At 39.5% G+C, this 18947-nt stretch overlaps 4 protein-coding genes across 4 annotated transcripts; 3 read left to right on the forward strand and 1 right to left on the reverse strand.

Moving 5' to 3' along the window:
• Positions 1-16: 16 nt before the first annotated feature.
• On the forward strand, positions 17-876 carry LOC112172268. Its single transcript, XM_024309545.1, has one exon. The coding sequence runs from the start codon at positions 249-251 to the stop codon at positions 588-590; it is 342 nt and encodes a 113-aa protein (XP_024165313.1). The 5' UTR covers positions 17-248; the 3' UTR covers positions 591-876.
• A 1368-nt stretch (positions 877-2244) lies between these two features.
• LOC112170090 (E3 ubiquitin-protein ligase CIP8) lies at positions 2245-3760 on the forward strand. The gene has a single exon (XM_024307235.2). It carries the CDS (start codon positions 2358-2360, stop codon positions 3459-3461), a length of 1104 nt encoding a protein of 367 aa, XP_024163003.1. The 5' UTR covers positions 2245-2357; the 3' UTR covers positions 3462-3760.
• Positions 3761-5560: 1800 nt separating this feature from the next.
• LOC112170089 (DEAD-box ATP-dependent RNA helicase 28) lies at positions 5561-12136 on the forward strand. Its single transcript, XM_024307234.2, has 19 exons — positions 5561-6004; positions 6085-6267; positions 6348-6416; positions 6509-6615; positions 7057-7135; positions 7824-7997; positions 8117-8265; positions 8383-8478; positions 8596-8698; positions 8902-8964; positions 9108-9169; positions 9312-9408; positions 9593-9711; positions 9794-9836; positions 9992-10093; positions 10589-10687; positions 10778-10861; positions 11037-11311; positions 11830-12136. The coding sequence occupies exons 1-19, from the start codon at positions 5693-5695 to the stop codon at positions 11843-11845; spliced, it is 2232 nt and encodes a 743-aa protein (XP_024163002.1). The 5' UTR covers positions 5561-5692; the 3' UTR covers positions 11846-12136.
• Positions 12137-12419: 283 nt separating this feature from the next.
• LOC112170088 lies at positions 12420-18756 on the reverse strand. Its single transcript, XM_024307233.2, has 3 exons — positions 18504-18756; positions 18001-18080; positions 12420-15949 (listed from the first exon to the last, which is right to left on the reverse strand). The coding sequence occupies exon 3, from the start codon at positions 15851-15853 to the stop codon at positions 12812-12814; it is 3042 nt and encodes a 1013-aa protein (XP_024163001.1). The 5' UTR covers positions 15854-15949; positions 18001-18080; positions 18504-18756; the 3' UTR covers positions 12420-12811.
• Between the last annotated feature and the right edge of the window lie 191 nt (positions 18757-18947).

An 18947-nucleotide genomic window follows, 5' to 3' on the forward strand; every position in this document is an offset into this window, starting at 1 on the left:
AGAAGATTCATTCACTCAAAGCTTAGCCATAGCCTTAATTTCCAAGTTCCAATTAATCCTTCCCAGATCACTTGCGGTTGTCATAAGCAAACTTTGCTTAACTCACTTTCTGAGTGGACCCTTTTCAACTCCTAATCTCTTTTAAATAGCCGCCAACCAGGACTCGTCAATCAAAATAAGGAGTCAAATTAAGAGATCTAAATTAAGTTTCTGTGTTCTGTTCTGTTCTGTTTTCTCAAACCCAATAAATGGCGGTGTCTGACGCAGTCGTGGGGAACTTGACGACGATCTACGTGGCAGTCATCGCCGGGATCAAGGCCTTCGGGGTGGTGTCTGGTCGGACCTTCGGCGGCGGGTTTGTGTTGATTGCCTCCACCGTCGTGGTTTGCCTCATCCTGGTTCTGACGCTGACGTGGGATGTGTCCCGTAAAGCCAAGTACGCAGTTTCCCGCGATGATGCCGATGGTGGTAGTGATGTGCACGAGAGTTGCAAGGGTGGGATTTGCTGGCACGGCGTCGCCGTCCGGTCGTCGGCTTCTCAGGTCCGGTTTAGGCTTCCGGAACAGCTAGTTAGCTATGGCTCTTCCTGAAGAATAAACAATGTAAAATATCTCTTTCCCCGTCTTCGTTTTCATTCGGTGAATGTGGAGTACTAGTAGGCTCGAGCTGAGCTTTACCTACGAGAGGACACATGGAGCTCTAGATAGGGGTTTGCCTTTTTTTTGGTTTTTGTTTTGATGTGTTATAAGATCAGAGGGTTTGTTTTGTTGTTTTGTTATAGGGACTAGGGAGGAAGAGAAATGATTGTACATAAATAATCCAAGAGAAATATTCGTGTTTGTTTATAAATAAAACGTCGGTTTGCATTTTCTGGAATTTTTGGAGGACCATGACAACATCATGGCGTATAATTATATTATACATATATATTTAAAGCTCTTAGCACTGTTTATCCCATGCCGAAATGAAGCGGTGGTTTTATCCTTGCACTTTTTTTTTTTTTAATTACAGTGTGCCATGCTTGTCCAATCCTAAACAAACAAGGCCACCGCCGTGGTTAGAGCTTTGGGAGAACAATATATATGAGTTTAATTGTGACAACCTTAAGAACAATATATCATTTTTATAAGATCGAAAGATGAGGTTGTGTGTTGTAATCGGTGGACTCTTGTATAATTAGAAGGTTCCAAAAAAATGCTTAACAACAATAGAGTTCATACATGAACAAAAATGGTGTAAATGTCATACAATTGTTTAATTTTATGCTACTCAAAATAGCCCAATCTAAATAGGTCACAACTATCTTATTATCTTTTATGAATAAACTGAATGGTCCTTGAGTTTGTTGGCATGCGAGAATCCAATTAGGCCACCACCACCACCTCTCATGACTTCTATTCTAATCTCGCCGTGTGGATATAATGGATGGAGACTGTGGCACCACTTATGAAAATTGTAAAAGTGTGATGTTGCAACGGTTTATGTAATAAACCATAATGAAGGATTAACACATAAATAGTTATTAACCATGCGTTTTGTGTAAAAAACAAAAAATTACAAATTAGATGTTAAAAAATTTTCTACACCCAAATCTAATGCATGTAACTAGCTTATTACATTTTTTTCATATAATGACATAATTATTCAATTTGTAAATGGAATGCTTTGTATTCAGCTCATACTAATTGTTGTATATTATTAGGTATTATGAGATGATAGAAGCGGATTATAATTTTAGTATATTATTAGTGTAATAAAAACAATATGTAAAATTGAACAAGAATCATATAGTAATAGCGGTCATCATTATTTACCATAAAATCTCATTAAAGTTTGTTTCTTGACACTAAACTTGTAAAGTAAATGACTATTGAACATAATCCTTTAATAGTACGTAAGATATACTTGCTTAACTATACTTTGAACGACTATAGCATATTGCCTTAACCGTAAACTATCATTAGGTTATTAATACAAAACGTTTAGTTATTATCATTTAATTTCACTGGGTCTATTTTTTGTTCGGTGGCACAATATCCACTTTTTTGTTCGTGGTAAATAATAATAAAAAAACTACAAACCTACATTATTTTTGACCATTTCCAACAACTTTCCACTTCCATCCACATCAGTCGTCCATTACTTCCTCCTCTAGTACAGACATCCCCTCATCCAACGGCTAATAACGAAAGGTAAACAACCCCCGAGAAACACCGAAGCAAGTCCCGTAGAGAATTGACACTCTCAGCCTAGAGGGTCCTCAAGCACCTAATCTCCACCCCTCGCACTTTCTTCGCTCTTTCTTCATATCACCACTCAGGTCTCTCTCTCCGAGTCTCCGCCGTACCCGAAACTCAATGGCCGAAACTCCATCTCAGTCGCCGCCGCCGCGATCCGTCTCCGACACGGAGACCGAGACGGAGGCGCAGCCGCAGGAGTTCTGGTGCTACCACTGCAACAAGCGCGTCTCCGTCGAGACGGTCGCCAACCTCCCGGACATCGTCTGCCACGACTGCAAGAACGGGTTCGTGGAATCGATTCCACCGTCGGATCATCCTCTTTCCCGGCCGTCCGATCAGGCGGACGACCCGACCTTCGGCTCCCCGTTCCTCCAGGTGCTCCGTCTGATCGCGCAGGCGGCGCGTGAGGAGGACACGCCCCCGCCGCTGCCTCAGAACCCCACCCCCGAGGAAGATTTCCTCAGGATTGAGCTCGACGGCTGGGACAACGACGAGGACGACGAGGACGCGCACAGCGTCGAGTTTCACAATGAAGGCGGCGAGGAAAACGAGGAGGCGGAAGAGGAGGAGGAGGAGGAGGAGGAAGAAGAAGAGGATAGATCTGATCGCGAGGAGGAAGAGAATCAAGGAGATCGGCAAGAGCGAGACGAAGAAGACCTGCGACGACGTCGTCGCGATGTGCTGCGTCTCCGCATCAGAGACATTGCTACCCGGGCCCGGAGCGGGAGGAACCGGATTCTGGATTGGGCCGAGATCTTGATGGGCCTGGAGGACAACTCCATCGAATTACGGTTCGAGATGCCCGAATCGGATCGTTACGTAGGCAATCCTGAGGATTACGTTGACGCAGCTGGGTATGAAGCTCTGCTTCAGACCTTGGCGGAGACCGATAGCAGTGGAAGGAGAGGAGCTCCACCGGCTTCGAAAGCAGCCGTATCGGAATTGCCAGCGGTGGAGATTAAGTCTGTGGATGAGGCTGTGGTTTGTGCCATATGCAAGGATATGGTTAATGTTGGTGAAATGTCAAAGAAGCTGCCATGCGGGCATGGATATCATGGTGACTGCATTGTGCCATGGCTGAGCTCTAGGAATTCCTGCCCGGTTTGCCGGTTTGAGCTGCCCACCGATGATCCTGAATACGAGGAGGAGAGGAAGAAGCAAGCTGTCAATGTGAGTGCCGGAGCTTCGGGTTCTGGTGGAGATAATTCAGTCTCCGGCTGAAAACGAATTGGTATTACAATTATAATATGCAATGTCCCCTTTTTAATTTTTGTTCTATTTGTAATCTATTTATGTTGCTTTTGGTTGTTTATTAGTGTAGTAGTCGATTAGAAGAAGAAATTGAGATTATTTTTATCTTTTTTCATTTTCTTCTGGATGTAAATAACATTTCAACTCAACTGTTGCTGGTGTTTGCTCTTGTTTAATTCATTTGGTCTTATCCATATAGAACAATACACAGCAAGACTTAGTTGAAATAATGTAAAATTTGGCTCCTACTTGGCTGTTTGAAGAATTAATCCTGTAAGGGCACTCATTATTTTGCTGTAAGAACTTATTTTGTGCCTGATAGTATTATTTCTGACTTGCAGACACTATAAGCTACCGTTTAATCAAGGCCTTGTTTTTTGTTTTAAAAAAGGGAGAATGCTTTAGTTTTCTTGAATTCCCCAGAGTTTCATGGATTTACATGTGTTACAAATTATTGAGAGTCATGGTCATCCTACTTACACTTGCAAGTTGCTTGTCCATTCTTTACTCTGCATGTAAGCTCCTAAGTCATGGATGAAATGAATTTAATGGGCAAGTATCATGTTCATTTAGTATCTCAGCTATTCATGACCGGGAAACTTGTCGCCTTTGTTTCATCCTCTTTGTTATGAATTAAGATCAAGGTTTTGTAAGTATTTATATCATCTACACTAGATAACCTAGAAGGGTACTCGATGCTTCTTTTCTCGAAGTTCATATTTTGTGGTCCAAAGCTTTCAGTTCTGGTGCGCTATTTGCACAGTATTCTCCATTCCATTTATTCCTGATTGAGCGGCACGGCTAGTTTCCTTTAATTGCCTTGGTGCATCCTGATGCTTGTTATATAAAAATTATGGTAATGCATTTCCCTTTGTTGTTAGCCCATTAACCTTTCATGTTCACGACTTCACGGTATCTGCTTTCTGCTTCACATGGCAACCTTGCATCTCCATTGTTTGCTCTGGCTAGGAGTCCTCTATTCTTGATGAATTCATCCATTTCATCAATAAAAGTTCAGGTTGTTGGTCGTCAATAAGTCTACCGAGTCAGTTCAGTGCTGCAGGAACTGGTGGTTTTTTCTATCAGAGTATCAGGTTAACCACCTATGCATACTAATTTTTTTTTTCCCTAGTGTATACTCCATTTCTTTCTGAATTTGAATTGGAGTGATAACTTCTGCAACATTTCTTTTTCATAGTCAATGGCATCATCTTTTAACAGTGCATTTACAAGCTAAGTGGCGGCATGTTCATGGAATTTGGAAGTGCTCGTTTTTTTTTTTTTAGTTCATCTCTGTCTCCACTGTTTTCTATACCGTCATGTTGAGTAGCAAGCTGGTGTCCTCAGAACTCTCTCTCTCTCTCTGGTTTAGGCCCGTAATAGGTGCAATGGCATATCGAATATGCATGAATCCATGATGAATCTTCAGTTTTGTGATTGATAGAAAGCAGAACTGCCTGCCTGAACATGTCAATTTTTCTAAGCTTTGGATGGATGATATACGAAGAGGGTTCATCCTTGCACGGCATTATGCTGTTTCAATATTTTATTCTGATCAACAAAAGCAGTCAAACACAGCAGAAGGGGTAGGGGCGCACATATGCACCGAAAGTTTTCTTTTGAATTTTGAATTCAAGACATTTTCAAATTCCTTGGACTGAAAAATGTCTGTTTCGATTCGAATTCCTTTGATTTTATTTTATCTTTGAAAAAACCAGCTTCTATTCTTTTTTTTCTTTTTTTTGTGTGAATAAAGGGTTGGTGCGGCTGCCCTCAAGCCTTGATTAATGAAACCGTCGAATACAAAGGGGGGACATTAAGCCTAAACTCCTTATTACAATAGGCACCTAGAGAACATTCTGAAATAATATCATGAATCTCTACTAAAAAACCAGCTTCTATTCTTAGTTCTTAAAAGTTAACAAAATATGTGGACTAGTTACAGTGGTTGCAAAATTGGAATTAGCAATAAAGTTGGGCCTCGTTGTGGGCCTATTCTAACACTATTTCTTTCATCCGTCTCTTCGTCGGCCTATTATGTAGCCAAATTTGCGTCAGAACGACCTCGAGAGACACTAAACGACGTCGTCCACTGTTCAGTCGTAGAGAATTGTCTCTAAACCCTAATCGTCTCCCTCCCAAAACCCATAAACCCTTCAACTCTCAACTCAACCCAGAGAGTCTGAGACCCTCACATTTCAATGGCCCCGTCTTTCGTGTTCGAACCCCCGAGCGATGAAGAATATTCCGAAGCAGAGGAAGAAGACTACTCAGACGGAGAAGAAGAAGAAGAAGAACAAGAGGAACAAGAAGCGTCTGTAAAACCCTCGCGTGCTCGCACTTCTCAATCCCCATGGGACTTCGCTTCCTACTCCGAAACCGTCGCCGAAGAACACGCCCGCCGGAGCACCACCTCCGTCGACGAAAAAATCTCCAAAGCCCGCCAGCAACTATCCGTCCCGCTCCCCGACCCGGACGACGCTTCTAGCTCCGGATCCGAATCCGATAGACAAGTAACTTCCTCAAACCCTAACAATTTGCCATCAATTCAATTCAGTAATCACATGTCTGATATGTTGTGCTGATTATTCAGGAAGATTATAAACCAGAAGATGAGGAAGACGATGTAGGTGCAAATGCGGCTGAGAATAAGCCTTTCTTTGCTTCATCTGACAGCACGTCGTTTCATGCGAATTCGTTCCTGGAGCTCAATTTGTCGAGACCCCTGCTTCGGGCTTGCGAGAAATTGGGCTATGTTAAGCCCACGCCAATTCAGGTTTCGGAGCCTTACCACTAACATTTCATTTCTTGTTCCTATTTGTGCTTTTCACTGAATTTCTAGGGTTTTGTATGTAGGCAGCTTGCATTCCACTGGCCTTGTCTGGGAGGGATATATGCGGAAGTGCCATTACTGGTTCCGGGAAGGTACGTTTTGATTCTGAGTTGTTGTTGGATGAAGATCGTCATCGTTGAAATTTGAATGTTTTGATGATTATGTTGTTATCTTTTTTATATAGACGGCTGCTTTTGCGTTACCTACACTGGAAAGATTATTGTTTCGCCCCAAGCGGGTGCCTGCCATAAGGGTCCTTGTTCTGACTCCTGCCAGAGAACTGGCGGTTCAGTAAGTACTAATTTCTTTCCTGGTTGTGGTATTTAATTTTTTTTGTTATATATGCATATATTCATCTGTATACCTCCTACAATCTGGCTGTGCATAAAACTTTGAATAAGCCAGTCCATTGAAATTAATTCAATTATATAGAAATTTATCAATTTTTTTTTCTCTTATGCGATATTGTTCTCTATTCATTGCTGATAATTATATGCCAACAGGGCTTGCGAGCGTTGTTGTGTTTTTGGGGTCTAACTGTCCAAGCTAGTCAAATTATTTCTCACTTTAATGGCATACTTCATCATCTTATACCAGTTAATCAAACAGAATTGATTACTTTTTGAGGAACAGTTCTTTGTAAAACAAGTTGCTTTGATTCAACTTTTGTCGTCTTTTTCTATTGCCTTTTGGTTAATTTCTTGTCTTTTGGTTAATTTTTTTTTTCTTCAGGGTTCATAGTATGATTGAGAAACTTGCTCAATTTACTGATATCAGATGTTGCCTGGTTGTTGGAGGCCTTTCACTAAAGGTTTGATTTACTTTTATTTCTTAATGGCTTAAATATCAGAATTCGGTTTGCGGTCAGGCCCTTGGTTTGCTCCCAAGTGGTCTGGGGTTCGACCCTCTCCCAAGGTACCCACCTAGCAATTGCTAGTGTTTCCAGTTCCCCAAATGTTGTGGGGTCAGGCGGGGGACCTAGGGATTAGTCGGGTCAAAGACTCGGATACCCTAGTCTCAAAAAAAAAAAAAAAAAAAAAAAAAAAAATATCAGAATTCGGTTTGAGGTGGAATTGCTTGCATCCTTTTAATAAAAGCCAAAAAGTAAATTCTCTTTCCTGGTGTTCCCCCCCTTGAGCTCATATCTTCTTGGTCACATGGTTATATTGTTTTCAGCCCTTTCCTACTTTCTATTTTATCTGTGGTATAAATTATCACTAGTTGCTTAGTTATGGCAGAAAATGGAAAACATGCAAATCTAAGGGAAAGTTGGATTCATCCAACGGCCTACTATGTTGCTTTAATCCTTGTATTTCTAAATTTATGTCCAACTATGTAGTGAGAGCAAAGATCATGCCACACCTCAAAAGGGAAAAATCACAGATTAACTAGCAGTTAAAACTCTAATATGTCTGTCATGTGTCTCGTTACGTAATGCTTTCTTTTATTACCTTTTTGCATTATTATGCAAGAATATTGAGGCGATGCCATTTTGTCAGGTTCAAGAAGCAGCCTTGAGATCCATGCCAGATATCGTCGTGGCTACCCCGGGACGCATTATAGATCATTTACGAAATTCTATGTCTGTGGATTTGGATGATCTTGCTGTTCTAATTCTTGATGAGGCAGATCGCCTGCTGGAAGTTGGGTTTAGTGCTGAAATTCGTGAGCTGGTTAGTATTGGCCCTTTTGGTGAAAGCTTGCCAACAACTAAGACATTGCTAAATTTTTGAAGTGCACAAAAATTCTGTTTTCTTTGCAAAATTTCTCATTCTTATACTTTTGTGTGCAGCTTCGAGTATGCCCCAAAAGGAGACAAACCATGCTATTTTCAGCTACGATGACTGAAGAAGTTGATGAACTTGTCCAGCTTTCTCTCACCAAACCACTACGCCTTTCAGCTGACCCATCCGCGAAACGGCCAGTGACACTAACCGAGGAGTAATGATCAATTTTTTTAGCCATTCAGTTATACTCATTATTTTAATTTGTGTTCATCAATTTTAGTGGCAATTCATTCATGAAAGTATAATTTGCTGTCATTTGTCTGTCATCTAGGGTGGTTCGGATACGACGTATGCGTGAACTAAACCAGGAAGCAGTTCTACTTGCATTGTGCACAAAGACATTCAGAGAAAGAGTGATCATATTCAGGTTTGTACTATTTCCTTTAACAAATATTATCTTCCTAAGGTTATATTGGTTTTAGACCGACTGATATCTCTTGTTAGTTCTAATTTCTATGTGCTCATTTTTTACTTTCTCCTGTAGTGGGACAAAACAGGCCGCACATAGGCTGAAGATCTTATTTGGGTTAGCTGGCTTGAAAGCCGCTGAGCTTCATGGCAATCTTACTCAAGTGCAGCGCCTAGATGTGAGTAACTTGTGCGCCTACATGAACAGTGTGATTATGGTCGTTTTTTTTTTGGGGTATTATTTGTTGGTGAAATTTTCTCTTATATATGGTATAATTTTATAAACTAAGGCACTGTGTGGGATAAATCTTTCCTGATTGTTGAGATTATTTCTTTTTGATATTTTTCTATGGTTACCTACTCACCTTTATTGTTTTTGTAGGCATTGGAACTTTTCAGGAGGGAAAAGGTTGACTTTTTGATTGCAACAGATGTCGCTGCTCGTGTAAGAACCTATTTCTGTTTCTGTTTTTTTGGCGTGCATTAGTTTTTTTGTAATTTATTTATATCTTTCCCTAAATCTTGACTTTGTACTATATACTACAATAAGCTGCTATATGGCATTAAAGTTTGGTTGGTTTTCTGTAGGGTCTTGACATAATTGGTGTTGAAACAGTTATAAATTATGCATGTCCACGTGATCTTACAAGGTAATCGCTTCATTTCTTATGCACATCCACTCACCAGTCTTTCCCTTGGAATTCAGAGATATACTGTTCCTAACCTACCTTATTGTTTTTGCATCCATGGTGCTTGCATGTGTAAGTTTCTCTAATTTGTTTCTTTTCTCAGCTATGTTCATCGAGTGGGTCGCACAGCAAGAGCAGGGAAAGAGGGATGCGCTGTTACTTTCGTGACAGATACTGACCGATCTCTGTTAAAAGCTATTGTGAGTACTAGTTTTCTTTATATTCTCATGGTATATTGTTTGTTTTTCTACTCCGTGGTCAAGTATTCTAGCTTTTTTAACGGCAGTTTGTTTTTAGAGTTGATGATTTTTGTATATACTGTTAGGTTCTCTTATAATGAAAGTGTTATAACCTATCTGTTCTTTGGGGAATTGAATTTGATAGGCAAAAAGAGCTGGTTCAAAGCTGAGGAGTCGAATTGTTGCAGAACAGTCAATTACTAAGTGGTCTCAGATAATTGAGCAAATGGAAGATCAAGTGGCTACAATTCTTCGAGAAGAGAGGTGGTTTTTACTGTTTCACTTTATAAATGTTTATTTATTTGATTTTTCTTGTAGAACTGTTATAGATTGCATATGTGTGCAGCGAAGAGACAGCGCTAAGAAGAGCTGAAATGGAAGCAACAAAGGTATTTTAGCAAAACTATCTCATAGGGTATTTCAGCAAAACTATCTCATAGCTATTTAATATCTGGCATTTTTTATTTTTTCGTAATTACCGACATACCACATGAAAAAGTTTATGCTATTAATATTTTGGTTCTTGGGTTTTTTTTTATTACAGGTCGAGAATTTGATTGCACACAGAGATGAAATTTATTCACGCCCCAAAAGGACCTGGATTGTGACTGAAAAGGAGAAGAAGGAGGTAGTGAAGGCATCTAAGGTAAAAAGATGAATCTGTATAGTTAATTTTTGGGACATGGATACCTGGTAGATGCTTGGATTAATCAACAATCTATTCATGGATCAAGAAAATTGCATATAAAAAATCCCTTGATCTAATCATGGGGCTGTCTTCTGTATTATTCCCTTGTGTGTTATCTAATTAATAATTCAATGTTTAATGTGATTCGACTTTTGACAGAGCATAGCTCTTTTATGCAATTTCCCATCTGGTTTGCAGCTAGAAGAAGTTTAACTCGTTTATTTTTTTTTTAGTTTATGTTTATCTTAACCTAATTGTTTCTCTTTTACATGCCAATATTATTAGATGGGTTCTACACTGTGGAGCTTCTCCTTTGTGTTTGATTAATTATATGTTTGCTAATAACAGTACTTGGCTTTTCTTATATCCTCAAAAGTTTTATTTATATGTTTTTGCTCCTATTGTATTTTTTTTGTCTACTGTGGAGAAATGATTCATGATATCAATTTATAGGCATCCGGTGAAAGAGAAAAACATTCTGGAAACGAGGTGATCAGTGCTGAACAAGCGGAAGAACTGAAAATGAAAGAAAAGAGGAAACGAGAGCGTGAGGTAATCTTGCGTCCAAATCCTGCATTGTTTTATCCAATTATTTATTGATTGTTTTGGGGTTAAGCAAATAACATAATGAGTCTGGAGCAGAAAAATTTGCCGCGTAAGAAGCGCCGAAATTTGGAAGCAGCTAGAGAAATGTTGGAGGAAGAAAATCAAAATCGAAAGTCAGAAGTATGTCTCTCTCTCTCTCTCTCACCCTCCCCCCCCCTGCCGCATGTATCTAGTTTGCCTCTTTTTATTTTTTTTGAAGTGTTCGTATAACCATAAAACTCAAACTTCAAAAAAGAGAGAAGAACTTTGCGATCAGATATAGTAGCAGACAGTAATCTGTATGTATAAATTACAGGGTAGTGGAACAACTAAGGACAAGACAGGAGTGAAACTTGTTGACTTGGGTTACCGACGGGCAAAAGCTGTGAAGGCAGCAAATAAGGCAATGGATACTGGCAAGATTGTGAAGAAGGATAGCAAGAAATCTAATCGTCTTCCACAAAGAACCCAGTCAAGGACAGATGAGATGCAGGACCTGTTCCAGAGTGATATGAGTCAAGGGAAAAAGGATCGAAAAAGCGGTGGCGTGGGAAAGAAAAAGTCCAAGAATTCATTTAAAAGCAAGTCGAGGTATGAAACACTTTGCCTTGTGATTTGTTTCATACATCCGGTTCTGGTTTTCAAAAAGCATTTTTGTGGTATATTTGGAACTCATGCTTATAATTTGCATTTAGCATAAGATTATTCCATTCATGCTCCATTCAAGTCCTTTTGTTATTGCTAATTATTTATGTAAACTAGGTTTTCTGTTTAAATTTTGCTAATGATTTGATGAACTTGTCTTTATGGTCTAAAGCCTGATATGAGGCATTAGTCTGATATTTGGAGGTTCTTTAAAAAGAAAAAGAAAAAAAAAGAGGATTGACACGATTGTTTGTGCCAACAAAACCCACAGCTGATTTTAGATGATCTTTAATCAGACATTTGTGGGTTGCAATGAGGAAATCTGAAGTGTATATTATTAATTTTGGAGCAACTTTACATTGGAGAAGAATATCTGATACGATACACTCCGATGATATTCATACATGAATAAATTCTGTAATAAAAGTTTCTCTATTTTGATTTCTTTTCTTTTTCTTTTTCAGGTACAAACGAAGATAGCTCCATTGACCTCACTGGTGAAATGGTTTGTTTCCATCAATGTAATTTACCTCCGATAGCTGTGACATTTTAATTTTCCTGTGTAATGTTTTCATATATTTTCCATTTTTTTGTTCGGACCACAATAAAGTTTCAGACGCTGACGTTTTAGATTGGGCAGCATTTAAGCCCATTTATCAACTTTCGGACCCTCATATTCCATTTGGCGCAACAGCCTTGGTTCCAAAAACCGTATTCCGTTGGAACGGGATTTGGAGCATGTTATCAAAGGATCAAAAGCATGCCGTGAAAGAATAGTTCTCTCTATTATTCAATTTCTGAATTTGACACTCTTTTTCATAAAAATTGTGTTCTCAACAGGAAATCTTATTGAACAAAAAGTACCAAGCTATTAAATTTATCTTGAAATGAAAGATCTTGTAGAGTACAAGTCGACTAATTAGAGACTTTTTGCAAGCAATCAGAGCGCTAGGTGGGTCAAGTCTTCACATCAAAACTTAATGCTCCGCATATTTGGACGAGTAAAAACGAAAATGAAGCAAGTTCATGTCATAAATTATCACTGGCATACCCATTTTTCTCTTTTAAATAACTTCAGGTAAACCAACTTATCAAAGCAGCCAGCACCACTAACATTATGTAGAATTTGTTCCTATAATTTCTGTGATATACATGGCAGAGAAATTACAGCTACACGTACCAAATCTCCTATGACGAAAGGCCTGTATGTAACACAGAAAAGAAAAGGAAAAAAAGAAAAACAAAAATTAAACAACCTAACTTTCTTCCTTCAGCACTTGATCATAAATCATGTTACATCAATAATTACCTCCAACTTTATTCAGTTCTCTATTAAAGCGAATGAACTCTCCTACCTCAGCATCATGTTTGGAACGAACGTATCAATGGAGTTGGTTGGATTTATGAAACTGTTGCAACGATAGGACAGCATGCAGTCAAGAACTTCTATCTCCAAGGGGGTTGCTGTTGTCTGTAACTAAACGGGTGTTCCCAGCCACCTTCTGGTTCTTTCCTTTTTCCACCAACATTAGAACTAGAAGGGGGTTGTGAGCTGTTCCTCAGATGCTCATCCATAGATCCGCCTTGCCCATGAATGAAAAGGTGCCTCAAACCCGAATCTCTATTGCCACCCTCAACCATGAAGCCAGAGTTTAGATCGAAACTGGGACGCGACGGCCCAGCACCATTTAGACCCGGTTGCACGCCATTCATATTCATGATGAATGGTGACTGAGAGAACGGAGGTGGAACAGCTGATGCAGAGCCCATAATTTGAGGCACAACAGGGGATCCTCTTGAATCCACCATGTAGGGGATTGTTCCACCATGTCCATACATGGTTGAGGAGAACGACACTGCGGGCCCTGTAGCCAGTCCATTGTACCCAAAAACAGGAGAATTGGTGTAAGAAACCCTTGAACCCAACTCCAAAAGACTTCCTGCTCTTGCCAAGTTAGGATCTCCTGCAGTCTCAATAATCCCCTTGCCGTTTGGCAGGGACAGAGTCTGAGGAACATCATTTCTTTTAATCTCTACTCTGGTACCCAGGATAGAAATAACTGAACCATCCAGCTGCCCTCTATATGCAGTTGCACTTTGAGAAGACTTACCATGCCCTTGATCAATAGAATCATTATGAAAAAATGGCCTGTCATTCAAATCAAAATTCCTCATCAAAGGCTGCATTGATGATGACGATGAGGCAGGAGATGGGCTGCGACGGCCATTTCGGTTGTACAAGAACTGTCCTTCCACTCTTAAATTCAATGGTAGAGCATCACCGTCATCATCAATACGGTTCAAATCCAAGTTGGGCCTACCCAATCTACTTTGACTCACTTCCCCTGAAGATTCCCCAGAAGGGAGGCTAGACAACAATGGAATTTGTTTTTCCAAATCATCTCCTCCAAAAGCCACATTCAAATCTAAACACAGGTAGTCTGGCCTCTGCTTTGAGCTATCAGTGGTGGCCCCTGTAGAAAGATTCTTCTCAGAATCCGAAAGCCTGCGTGGGGATGCTCGACGAAAAGCACTATTACCAAGAGATCCTTTCAATCCAATAGCCCCTTCAAACTGCAAAGGGGCCACGGGTAGATCAGCAGCTGGTGGTGGTCTGGAAAAAGGAATTGGAGCAGAGACAGGATTTACTGAGCGATCCATCTCATCAGAACTCACTTCTTCATTTAGATCAAAACCACAGAGACCCTTTTCTGGGTTAACTTCTGGCTCTTGAGCCATTTCAGTCACTTGAGAGGACTCCATGTCATGAATGGAATGTTCAGGTATCATTTCCTGATGTTCTGAGTCAACCACATCCTTCTCAGGATTTGCCTCTACAGAATGAAATTGCTCAACTGGCAGATCCTTTGGTGCAACTTCAGTGGGTGGGTCTTGCTTTTCATTTATGGAGTCTGGGCTACCAGGTTGTCTGAGTCCACCTCCTGAAATTTTCCCAGAAGATGAACTGCCGTATGGTTCTCTGTGATCCACCACTTCTCTTTCTACTTCTTGGGCAACCTGTCGAGCAACTTCAAGAGCATCAACCATCCCATACTCAACATCGATATCAGACCTTCTTTTTTCAAAAATGTTGCTAGGAAAAACAGTAGCAGTAGTCAATTCAGCGCCTTCATCACTTGCTTGCTCTTCATCTTCATCAACAGCACCCGGGTCATCCATCCTGGAAGAAGTCTCTATATCTTCCACTTTTTCAGACATACTACCATTGCCAGATGACTCCTGAGGAATGTTCGAACAGTCACTATCTTGAACAGTAGTGTTGCAATGATTTACAGCTCTTGTATCATCCATCACTGCCGTTGTATTGTCCATCACAACTTGCGGATCAGATTTACAGCTCTGGTATTGTCCATCACCACTAAGAGCATCAAACTTTTGACAGAAACCATCCTCATTGGCATCTGCATTTTTTTGTAAAGCAGAATCATTAACAAAAACCTGGGATGTTGCAGCATCAGCATCTGAACAAACAACCCCAGATTCCAATGGTGCAGATACCGAAGAGATGTCAGTCACACCCAACTGCTTTGGAGAACCATCGACTGTGTGCTTCTGATTTTCATTCCCGGGCATCTCATTCAATTTTGAGTTGTCTGACACATCAGCATTGCTCGTCTTTGCCACAGGAAAATTAGAAGTTCCAATTAAAGCATTTGCTCCTACAGAACATACGGAGGATTCATTTTTTATAGGACTTTGTTGAACAGCCTCCAAAATAACAGAGCCCAAAGGATCTGGAGACCTATCTTTCTTGTCTGCATTCTCTAAAAGTTTGTTGGTTGGGGACTGTTTGTTACAAGTTGGAATCTGTACATCAGCACTTTCTGGTTGAAGACCCTCCGAACTGCTTAACGGCAATGTTTCATCAGCAGTACCTGATGGGCGATTCTCGCTGTTAGAACCTACTTCTGAAGGGGTAAAATTTAAAGCAGATGGCTTGGTCTCTTGTACAGAAAGCTCAGAACTCCCATCACCACAGAGAACCCCAGTATTCTCAACATCATGGTCAACTGCATCACTATCCTGCTTCCAGCTATCAAACAGCAGTCTTGCTCGATCTTGAACCTTCAAGCTTTTGTGGCCAAGAAGTTTCTCAACAGTACTCCAGATCCCCGTAGATATTGACCTCTTATTGTCAATATGCAGCTTTTCAAGTGCTAGTAACAGAGCAGTTATTGACTCTTCTACAAAACTTTCATTTGTATCATTACCTAAATTTTGAGCATCTTTCAGCCATTTACCAACAAACCAGAGTCCATCCAATTGAATAAAAAGATCAAGACAATCTTTATTCTCTGTGGCAGCAATTGTGCTTGCAACTGCAACCCAATGCCGAGTTGCCTCACCAGCATTATTCACACTAGAATCTTTCTCACTCTGCATTAATGTGACCAGCTCCTCAACTCGAGATGGAGCAGTTAGCCCATCTTTCATCTCAGTTAAGGTAAAAAAATCTTCGAGTGTCATGATGCTTTACATAACGTGCTTACAGTCGAAGAAGTCCATGTACATAATTTCCATTGAGCTACGGAAGACTTTCAGGATAATATTTGTGAAACAGCACTGCAAAAGCCAAAAAGTGACATCAACTAGTAAGTATGCAGTGACCGGCCAATAAGCATAAATATCTTGAGAATATTCCAATTCTGTAATTGTCTTCATAAAAATGTTCTGAAAAACTAAGAAAACAAAAGTTTTCCACTAAGAGTGGAAAAAACTGTTCTCACTTCTCAGTAGTTACCAGTACTGTTATTTTCTATCTTCCACTTGGAAATGAAAGACAACTTGAAAGCATTAATTAGGTATTTCCAGTAATCAAGCTTATTTACACAGAATCTTGTTAAGACGACTTTAATCACAAACTTTTCAAGTCTATGAGAAATTGTTTTGGGAAACAGTAACCCAACAGGCTCTTAATAAAACATGTCATAACAGACAGTATAACTGTAGTATTGCAATTTTGTATCTTGTTTGATAGATCTTGCTTGATAGTGTGGTTAGAAGAGTACAAAGTGACATGGTCTGTGAAAATATACCATGTGCAGGCAAACTGAAATCTAAAATTACAGCTGAATATATAAAAATAGACATAACCTATAGCACAGTAAGCTAGTGTAGCTGGAATTATGGCCTGGAAGGTTGTAAATTGGATTTAATAGGGAAGAACTTGATTTGAAATGAATTATATCTTCATCATATAAAAGATCAACTAGTATTGGGAAGTATAACATTTGCTTCAACAATATGTGCTCCTATAGAGTACAAGATATCCAATACAAGAATAAACAGTGATGAGCAAGTAATCGAAATCAGCTTATGATTTAGAACCTATAAAACATTTGGTTATCTTTAAAGAGCATTTATTGCAAACAAAATCACAAAGATAGAACAAGCAATTAATTCATCCATACTCCAACCACAAACATGAGATGATTGCCATTTAATGGTCACCGAGACACTGGTTAAAAGTAAGCCTTGTGATAGTGAAGGTCTGTATTAGTGCTATTCACCAACTACATAGTAGAAATTCATGCCATGCTATTATCAAGATCAGTCAATCCATTTCTTTCCTAAAACACAAGAATATGAATAACTCTGTAATCAGTAATTCTTGTATCCTTGTGAGGTGAAGAGAAGAAGATTATTTGAACTAAGAATATAAGTTCATTTATACATTTCTCTAAATTGAGTTGGAACATCGGCTTATAGAAAGAACACAGTATACAATGTGGCAATACTGATTATCTAAATTTGGTTAATTTGCAAGGCAGCATAAAGTGCAAATCTAGTTACTTAGTTAGTTAACTACATTAATCATTAATTAAAAACTAAGGTCAAAAGTGATCATTGCCACAATTGCTGATTACAACTCATGCAGGCACAGGAAGTTAATAACATCTATAGAAAAAGAGAAAGCTTTCTTTACCCCATGCCAAGGACAGCCCAACACAATATGACTGGACCCTGTTAGGACTTTCCTGATCCCACAGTTAATAATTTCTCCTCTGTATAAGAACTATACTCCTAAAGCCAAGTAGAATATGTGACCAAAGTATCCACATTAATGTTCCTACCAAAGTCACATGAAGCCTCCGGTTGAATCTCGTGTTACAAAATTTGGATACAAGATTCACCATTTCACCACAACTGAAACATCAACTTACAATGATTCTACTACACAAGGCATTTCAGAATCTATGCTAGAAGCAGTAGTTGCTGGACCATTTTGAACCCAACGTTTCAAAAGTATAATTTTCTCTCTTACATAAACCTAAAGTATCCACATTGATGTTCCCACCCGGCAAATTTCCACTTCCCTATGAATTTGGCGATTCCAAATTCATTCACGAGCCATCAAAAAATCACAAGAAATCACATTTTGTAATATAACACAATACGATCAATTTACAGATCTACCAGGAAGAAAGCATTTTCGAGTTTACAATAAAATATCATTTTCCAATATATCACAGAAAAGCATATATGCATATGTGGAATTGTTCTGATAATTCACAACCCAAACGTGCTCATGATAGAATCTCAAAGATCATACAGAGAAAAAACTAGTATATGAGTTTCAAAACTCATGATTGGGGACAAGTTAGAATCTGTACCTGGTGCAATTGAAACTTTCAAATCAACATCGCCAAATAAATTACTCGAACAGGCAATAAATTGAGGAAAATGACCAATCCTGTAAAAAGCAAAGAGGCAATCAATTCAAAATATATTACTAGAAACAAAATAACCAAGCGAGCCTCACAGTAAGCCAGAGACTAAAATCAGTAGAAACACGACTAACATATATATGATAAGTTCTCTAGTTTCATCAGAAATATGTTAATAAACATGGGGCAAACAGCTGTGACTCCCATGTAGAGATAATATCAAACCCTAGAATTCAAATTAGTGAGTGAAAGGCCCAGACTTTCACACTTTTGTGGAGCGAGAAATGGAGTGAAACATAATCATATGGAGGAAGTGAGATTAGGAGAGTTAATGTGGCGAGATATGGCCTTAATTTTGGATTACCCAAACCGAAACACAATCAATTACACAAAAATCATAATGCACAAAACGCAATTTCAATTGCATATATGCGTCGTCGCAACTTTACCTTTATGGACGAATTCGAAAACCCTAGCTCCGGCGCAGTTCCAATTGACGAAGGCTGCAACCTCAGTGTGAGAGTTTTGGGATTTCGCTCTAGCCCTAGGGCTTTATTTCCCTTTCTGTTTGCTTCGCAAAACCCTCGCTCTGTTCGCTAGAGAGAGAGAGAGAGAGAGTCGGACGTTTTCTTCGTTTTTTTTTTTTTTGTTTGTTTGTTTTAATTTTCTGAAGGGGAAATTCTGAATTGGTCTGAGTTTGGGTTTCTCATTTTCTTTGTAATTCCCCTCGGGTCTATTTTCTAGCCCGCAATTTGGCAATTACGTAGGTGGCACGTGTCGCGCGTGCGCGGGCCGTGACTCGGCCGATGAACCGGTGTTGTGCGTGTTTATATGGGGAATATAAAAAACACAGGTGGGTGCACCAAAGACCAAAACTGTCAATTCTCCAGTAA

This window comes from Rosa chinensis, chromosome 6 (assembly GCF_002994745.2).
Source record: "Rosa chinensis cultivar Old Blush chromosome 6, RchiOBHm-V2, whole genome shotgun sequence".
Lineage (NCBI taxonomy): Eukaryota > Viridiplantae > Streptophyta > Magnoliopsida > Rosales > Rosaceae > Rosa > Rosa chinensis.